Source organism: Lineus longissimus, chromosome 9 (genome assembly GCF_910592395.1).
Source record: "Lineus longissimus chromosome 9, tnLinLong1.2, whole genome shotgun sequence".
Classification (NCBI taxonomy): domain Eukaryota; kingdom Metazoa; phylum Nemertea; class Pilidiophora; order Heteronemertea; family Lineidae; genus Lineus; species Lineus longissimus.
Window position 1 is genome coordinate 18,039,865 of NC_088316.1, and position 8,688 is coordinate 18,048,552.

The 8,688-nt window shown below is 39.0% G+C and overlaps 1 protein-coding gene and 1 long non-coding RNA gene across 4 annotated transcripts; one reads left to right on the forward strand and one right to left on the reverse strand.

The window, feature by feature from the left end:
- The first annotated feature begins 39 nt into the window (after positions 1 to 39).
- Positions 40 to 8,270, forward strand: LOC135493866 (uncharacterized). 2 transcript variants are annotated; one of them, XM_064781497.1, is made up of 2 exons: positions 40 to 268; positions 6,398 to 8,270. In XM_064781497.1, the coding sequence occupies exon 2, from the start codon at positions 6,429 to 6,431 to the stop codon at positions 7,608 to 7,610; it is 1,182 nt and encodes a 393-aa protein (XP_064637567.1). In that variant the 5' UTR covers positions 40 to 268; positions 6,398 to 6,428; the 3' UTR covers positions 7,611 to 8,270. The 2 variants fall into 2 exon arrangements, with proteins under 2 accessions (XP_064637567.1, XP_064637568.1); XM_064781498.1 differs by lacking the exon at positions 40 to 268 and adding an exon at positions 4,992 to 5,070.
- LOC135493885 (uncharacterized) lies at positions 562 to 4,896 on the reverse strand. 2 transcript variants are annotated; one of them, XR_010448312.1, is made up of 4 exons: positions 3,997 to 4,896; positions 2,843 to 3,333; positions 2,560 to 2,635; positions 562 to 2,339 (listed from the first exon to the last, which is right to left on the reverse strand). It is a non-coding gene; the product is annotated as an uncharacterized LOC135493885 (long non-coding RNA). The 2 variants fall into 2 exon arrangements; XR_010448311.1 differs by having other exon boundaries at positions 2,560 to 3,333.
- Positions 8,271 to 8,688: the final 418 nt, after the last annotated feature.

Below are 8,688 nucleotides of genomic sequence, written 5' to 3' on the forward strand. Positions count from 1 at the left end.
GTTTTGACAATAGTTGCCGTCTTCAAGCGTAGTCTTGCACACAAACGTCGAAGAAGTTGACTCGTTTACGGGTTTCGAGTTGGAATGCGTTGCGCGAATCATTGTAATGTGGAGACATAGTAGAGTAATCTCATACCGGGGGTGCTACTAGCCCCTGACGTCGGACAACAATGTAAACATTCGTTCCTTTCAATATGGCCGCTACTTCTCACTTTCACGTTTGATATGTATGGAACAGACGGATTGGATTTTTCTTCATTTGGAAAAGGTGAGTATTTCTTCAAATTTCTTCAGTCTCGCACTCCAAGAAGTCTTTCTCTCCCTCACGCGGGGTCATCCCATGTTCCCCGGTTTTTATGTTCCTCTTGTCTGCAATTGAGAATAAGAGGAACAAGCCTATCGGCGTCTGATTCACAATGTGGTTTGTGAGGAGTGTCATAGTCGTCAACAGTGTAGCTTACGTATTTCGAAGACCAGTGGAATTGGCGGCGTCAAATTATTAGTGAAATTTATAATTTACAAATTACAAATTACAAATCGTTTATTGAAACCGTGTAAAAAGTTACATTTTACATAAGATGAAAGTACAATGACCATAAGCATGATGAACTAAATAACTGGTGTGACATTGTTGTGGATTTGGTGGTGTGCAGCTGGAGGAGTGGACAATGTCACAACCAGGGTTCCTACATTATATACAGTGGAACCTCCGTTAGTAGACACCTCTCTATTAAAGACAACCTTTCCAATAAGGACACTAGTTTTGGTTCCAAATTGGTTGTTTCCATTCAATTTTGACTTCTCTAATCAGTCTTTGGGTGTTCCGAATGCTTGACACATTTCGAACATGTTTTGGTTGGAAACAATCCTACAGTCTTACACTTATGGCTGAATGAATGACAGTGCATTTTCGTGAAAGCTCGGTGACGAAATGCTGCGACACTATTCGTCACCAACATGTTTGATGGGTGGTGCCATCTGCACAAAGGACGATGAATTAAATAACTGATGTGACATTGTCGCTGCATTTGCAGGTGTCCACATCGAGGAGTAGATGATGTCACTACATGTACCAGGGTTTGTACTTTCATATACAGTGGACCTACTTTTTGTGGACACCTTTCTATTGAGGACAACCTCTTTAATAAGGACAGTAGTTTTTTGTTCCAAATTGGTTGTTTCCATTCAACTCGACTTCTCAGTTTAGGACACCTCTCTGTTAAAACAGCACTTTTCAGTCCCTGGGGCATTTCTGGAAATTTCATGCTATAGAGCAATTGGTTCAGCTAAGTGACAAGAACAGTACTATAAGACGGTTTTAAAAAGTTGAAAATTATTTATTTAAATGACATATGAATGGTTCAGCAGTAATTGGCAGTGTGCATTATGTAATGAAATATGATTTACATAATATAACATTTTTGTGACAAATAGTACAGATGATGGATAAATCGATACAGTGGATAGCTGTTAGAATATGCAATACATGCAATAGCATTTGTTTTTATTGAGATTTTGCGAGAACCAAGTGGTATTTTGACAAGATAATAGAAAGCCAATAACACTACAAGAACATGACTTCAATACATTGACATTGTAGTACTTGGTATACTAAAAATATTCAAAGATGGGTATCTTGAGTTAAAGTACAAGATGTATGAATGAAGGAGGCACTCTGGTAAGAAATGGTGTCGCTAATGAAAGATTAGAACAGTCCGTCTCAACCTGCCAAGCTCAGAGCGACATGCGCCTGGTTTTGCTGTGACGGGTCACATATACAAAGTTTACATAAAACAAGATTTGTATGTTTATTTAGGAGGAGTACAAAAGTTGTATATAAAATGCCGACTTCATTATGATTTATAGGACACAAAATTTGACATGACAGCATTTTATAAAATATGAATAATCTATAATGAGAATAGTTTTGTAGCACCAATGATTTGAAAATACTGAATTTATTTATTGCATGAATAGAACACAAAAAACACGATGATTACATGATTGTCACATGCGTGAAATATATTGTCATGGATGGGCATTGGGAACAAAAAGAATTGCTGTTATCCGCTGCATTGGTAGCGATTGCTTTAGCTGATTTTCAGAAACTGACAGGAATGAGAATGTTGATATAGTGCTGAAAAAATATTTTTATAACATACATTGCATTCAAATAACACTAAGAAGTAGACGAGTACTAATTTCGCACACTTGAAAATATTTGGACATTGACTGTCACTGGTAGTGGTAGTAGAGTAATTACATGCCATCAGCAGCACTAATTCAGACAGTTTTCGCTGTGCTTCAGTAACTGACTGGAATGACTAAGTTTGATTGTGCTGAAATGATACATAATAACGTACATTGCATAAACAAAATGATTACAAGATTTGTACTGTCTTGAAATATATGGACAGGGACAGTCACTGGAAGTTTGACATGCCATCAGTTGCACTGCTCCCGACAGTTTTCACTGTGCTTCAGTAACTGACTGGAATGACTAAGTTTGATTGTTCTGTATTTGCCTCCATTTGGATTTTGTGAACAAAAGTTACTAACCTTGTGTAATTGAATTGAAGTGTCGAATTCGCCTTGGTCGAAATGATAATACAGTAAATAAATCTATTGAATGTTGCTGAAAAGAAAACACTTACTACGTTAGAAGCCATGTACATGATAACACCACCACCACCATTATCAATATCATCACAAGTCAACTGGGGAATATGTGTGATATTTGTTCAAAACTTGCGTATATGGTATTTGCAGGTCTATTGTATTGTAACATATTTTTCACTTTCAAAATTAACTTTTTTACTAGAAATTATGAATCAATACTAACCGTAAGAAGCGTATGAAATTACAGAAGGCCTTCGTCGAAAAATGTAATGTACTTGTACTCATTCGTGTCATTAAAACTGAAAGCAGCACAGCATAACAGTGAAATTACCGTGACATCAATGGATGTCAAACTAACGTAGTGACGTAAATTTGAATTCGAAGTGCACAAATTCACAATTAAGGTTTCGAACACATTGAGAACTGAAAAACTTCATACAAATGCTTTCACACCAATGATATGATTGTGGCGCTCCTGATGAGGTATCGCCCTCTGCTAAGCAGCTTTGGTCGTAACTAGGGTAAATGTTTTTTTCAAGTGATATGAGCGATGCAATACCTTAGTTTCCACCAGCGCCACGTAGCAGTCAATGAAGTTGTGCTGGTACTCCATTAACGTCATGCTTCAAATTTGAAGAAATTAATATTACCTTCATCAAGTACGTAATAATATTACACCAGGCCTTTGTCGAAAATGTAGATCTCGAAGTCTAACTGTAATGAAAGAAAACATCAATGTGACAATATGGTCTACTATGTATGAGGGGGAGAACGGGTATTTTCGGGACACTGGGATGGGCCGAAAATAACTCGGGATTCGGGATAGACACCCTTATTTTAGCGGGATTCGAGACAAGCCGTGTTTTGCGTCACGATTCGGCTAAAATTGCGTATTGGGAAACGGGATAAGCCTTTTTTCCTAACGGGACGTCGAGACAGTTACCCCCCCTTCCCCGTTCCCACCTTCATGACATGTAGCATTGTTTGTAGGCCTATTGTTACTCACAATCTATTTTTTTGTAATTGATACTGGTAGTATCAATGTGAAATATGCCACACGTTGGGAGCATGCAAGGCCTAGTACAATACCCCATCATCACAATCAAATATTTCAATAATACACTGTCAACGAGAATGAATGTTCAACCATCAATCACGTGCATTGTAGTAGTGTACATCCCCCATCCCATGACGGCTTGCGCCCCGCTGACACGACGAGCACATGGCTGAGCCAATCCATCGCCTATACACTACTTTACAAAAATCGACACCTACTGAAACTTTCACTAATTATTCTCGGAAATGTACTTTATCGTTACATCAATAAATGCACATTCGAATTTCAAAACTACCACTTATTTTTGCCGTGAAACTGACCTGAGTTATCGAAACACCGTCACTGCGAAAAGAGGAAGAAGCAGGTCCGCATTTATCGAAATATTGCTAAATATAATTGTCAAAATGTCGACCAAATTACCAATTAAATCACAATAAACTTATCAAATGTTCACTCATGCCTTTGGGTGAAAAAATACTGATTTTTCAATCATTCTCAATTTTACAAATCACCAATCACAAAAAGAAATAATGATGCAATTACCCAAAATAGATGAGATTTGACCACTGGTATAATTCCGCCATCTTGGATATCGGCATCGTCACCACCACTTCAAATTCTAAAGTCTTATTCAGGCCTAATATGTGTCACCTGCTGTGGTAAAATGGCTTGTTTTATCAATAAATAACAAAATATGATCTTTGTAAATAAAATCGGAGATCTTCTGGTGTGTTTTTATGTGAATTTATTACGAACTATCAATGCAGCGCAGGGCAGCCATCGTGTTCTCATGCGTAGTGGCGATGCGATAGCCATCCGCGGCACTGCTTTTCAAGATGGTGGCAATTGCCCAGTGCTAGAGGCGTTGTAAGGAAAATTGAGAGCAGGCCCCTAATGAATGAACTCTCAACGATATCGATATATTTTCGTAATTCCAGCACAACTGTTCACCAATGAACGTCCACCGACAATCCCACTTAACGAATATTAATATCAATTCATATCATGTATCTTAAAACGCTTTTATTTCATTTTAAAAAGAGTTATCGAGTGAACGATGACCTCCTACCGTACCCTCGAAATAAACAGCCAAAATGACCACAAAACACCTTTTTAGAAAAAAACAGCGATTTTTACGAAATAAATGTCATCAGAGACGAAACTAGACACTAATTTAGCTAGGTATGCACAGTAATAGTACCTGAAGTGATCGATTTCAAGGAGAAAATACACTGAAAACAACTTTTCAGGAACAGAAATAAGATCACATTGTGAATAATAATAATAGGCCTTGGTCAGAGACGTTCGTCCGGGAAGAAGTGACTCTATCATGCTAGTGACGGTCATGGCCATGATAGAACCAGAGGAAATTTTCTACTTCTACAGTGGTCTGGGTTAGAAGCATGTAGAACTATGATAGTTGATTAGCTTATAAGCCTAATTAACTATGATAGTTGATTAGCTTATAAGCCTAATTAGGGATAGGGGTACTTTCAGTGTCACGGTTTGATTTTCAGTGATGTTCGGCTAGCGGCTCTGAAAAAACAAGTGACAAAACTTTAGCTACAAAATAAAAGATATTGTTTCGACGTGTTTAAGCCGGTTGCCGTGCGCCTGTACACTGGTAACGGCTGAAACACGTCGGCACAGTTATGTCAAGGTCTCGCATGAATCTGCATGTACATGACTATGGGCGGTTATTTCCGCATAAATAGAGGTTGTCTCAAATAGACATTTTATGTCGTGTTATGACTCGAATAGACGTTTGGTGGCGCTTTTCAAATAGACATACACTCAAATAGACGTTTGGTGGCGCTCGTATCTCAAATAAACATATTGTCGTGTTTTCTGATTTTTGTGTATAACTCAAATAGACGTTTGGTGGCGCTTTATTTGAGATACGAGCGCCACCAAACGTCTATTTGAGTGTATGTCTATTTGAGATACGACACAATATGTTTATTTCAGGTACGTCTCCGTTAAAACGAGCGCCACCAAACGTCTATTCGAGTCATAACACGACATAAAATGTCTATTTGAGACAACCTCTATTTATGCGGAAATAACCGCCCATACATGACGTTTGACAAACACACACTCTAAGTCTAAATATAATGGGATACATCTTCATTGTTTAGTTTAGCCTTGGTGTTTAGTGTGTCTTTTCTATTTGCATTATCGATAGCCTTACAATAGAGGTTTGTTCACGACTTGGGCGCAAAGCTAACCAAGCTAAGCCAATAAATTAATGGGACGAAAATTTACACTGGTAGTAGTAATAGCCCTTTGCACAATGGTGGGAATCAATACATGTACATTGCGGTAATACCATAATGTATACTACCCAATTGCAACCGCACACATCTTAGTCCCCTCCAGATTGCCGGATTTCTCATGTCAGGCTGAATATGATCTTAGAGTCACCAGCCCAAACAGTTTTAAATGCCCCCTTGTCTTTCCCTATCGTTTGGTGACGGATAAGGTCAGGAGAGAACAACGACCATGTGGTCAGTACCTCTGGGATTCCAAGAGCACGACAGCGTCTTCTGTGCCCAGTGCACTTTATCCGGCCTAAGTCTGACTTTCCTGTTACAATTGTTGCACCCGAGGGATGGGAGTTGAAATTACCGTATATGTATATCTAAAAATGTTTTACTAATTGTCTTTTTACACTCTCAGTTACATGATTGCAATTGACATGATTTGTTCCTTTCGTTTCAGGTTTTAACCACGTAGCGCCGTAACTACAACAATGGGCCAAGGTACACGGGCAGGAACATTTTACAAATGGTGGTCCTTCATCATCATCATATGCAGCATTCCGTTCCTCCTCCTTCTCATTATTACAACCAAGCAGAGCAGTTTATCAAGTCTATACGAGGCCCAGGGACCTTTAGTCGAACTAAACCGACCTCTGGTAGAGAAACGGGATTTAAAACAGGCAGTCGGTGGGCATGCGGAACAGAAAATTCTAAAACAGGAACCAGAAGGGAAGGTAGCACCAGCTGGAAGCAGGACCATGACTTCTTTGTTGAAACCTTTGGCAGATTTAGTGAAAATCGCCTCCGGTGAGGAGCTGTTACCAGAAAATGCAAGTCATACTCTAGTGGATCGGAGAGATTTCAATAAATTGATCCGATACAATTGGCCTGTAGGAAAACCTAAAGGGGCCATTTATTTCCTGATTGAAGGAAAGCGACTTAGTTTATTGAAAAAGGCCTTGTCGATGTTGGACCGCAACTACAACACCGTGTACAAGTATCCCATCATTCTCTTCCATGAAGACAACATCAATGCTACCACGCGGACGTATATCAGAACGTTTACAAAATCCCTCTTGTTTTTTCAAGAAATTGAGATGACTTTACCGCGTTACAACCTCATTTCCTACCTCGTGCCAAAAAAGGATGTGTGCGTCCGTCGCCCAGTCTCATACCGACATATGTGTCGCTTTAACGCCATTCTTATATATAAGGAGCCGATTTTCAACCATTTAGAATATTATCTGCGGCTTGATACAGACTCTGAAATCCTCAGACCAATCAAATACGACATATTCAAGAGGATGCGAGACTATAGAAAAGTCCATGGCTACATATGGATGAAGTATGATGGAAATCGCTGTGTTCTTGGGCTATGGAACGCCACCAAAACATACGTCGCTGAAAACAAAATCAAAGCTCAATTTTTAGACAAGTGGCCCAATGGCAGAGTTTACTATAATAATTTTGAAGTGAGCCGAGTGGACTTCTGGCGCTCAAAGGAAGTTCAGGGCTACCTTGACTACATTGATAAACTTGGAGGTATTTATTACCTAAGGTGGGGTGACAATCCCATTAAGGCTTTGGCAGTAGCTGTATTTTTACCAAAAACTAAGCTTCATTACTTCAAGGATGTTGGATATAAACATGACAGGTTATTAGTCAGACATTAGTTCAGACTCTCCTCTTATTTGTTTCCTCAGGGTATATATAGGCCACTTTGGCTGGCAATGGAGGTTTTTGGTCACAGAAAAACTTTCAGTACTTTTCTTAAAGTGGCAAAAATGGATATACATGTATCCCATTTTGCGATTAAAAATCAGATGATATGTATACGTGTACGTAACGTACATTCGATTCAATGCATTATATGCGGTTCTGTAATCATATACTCAGTATTTCTTGCATATAATGCTTGGGGTATGTGTGAACAACGGATCAATCGCCATTGTTAATGCATGGACTATGTGCACAATCATGTTACTTACTGAATGGTGGACCTCAAAAACGAAACCTCCGGGAAAAACATTATCGCTTCACCTATTAGTTCATTGTGTTGAGTAGCGAATGCCTGTGTCAGAAGGTAGGAGCTACACGCTTCTGTTGGTAACATTGTTCTCTGTCGGATGTGCTTACTGCGAGGTGGTTATATATCATATCTAGTTGATAAAAATAATAAAAAATCATCCCCTGTCGTAAATTTCCTTGAGATGGTCTGTTATAAATCGTGCTGTTGGTAGTGTAAGCCAAAATAAATAGCATTTGAAGACAAAAATAGAAAACTAGGAGTTAAAAAACATATCGTTTGACCAGAAGGGTTACTATTTTTATGTTGTCGTACGCTTTGTTTTACTCTTTTAAGAAAATAAAGAAACTCTCGTGAAAAAATCTTCTTTCTTCCTCTTGGACGTCCTGTCTAAGGAAGGAGCACACTTACGGGAACTGACTAGATATCAACGCATTCCTCTGCCAAGTGATGATGCATAAATACTGCACTTGTTTCGTGCCGTTCTAGCAGAGGGTCTCTTGTTGATAATTCATAGTTCCCAATTATGTTTCGAGATGGCGATTGAAACCAACCGAGATTATTTATTGGATGAATTATCCCTGAAAGATCCTCCGTTTCAGTCGGACCTGCAGCCATAATCACCAGCTGATGCAAGTCAATGCAGTGATGCCCCGTCACTGACAAACGGGGACGCCAACAGATACTTCGGGTTATAGGCATAGTCAATAAAAAAGGCACCTTTG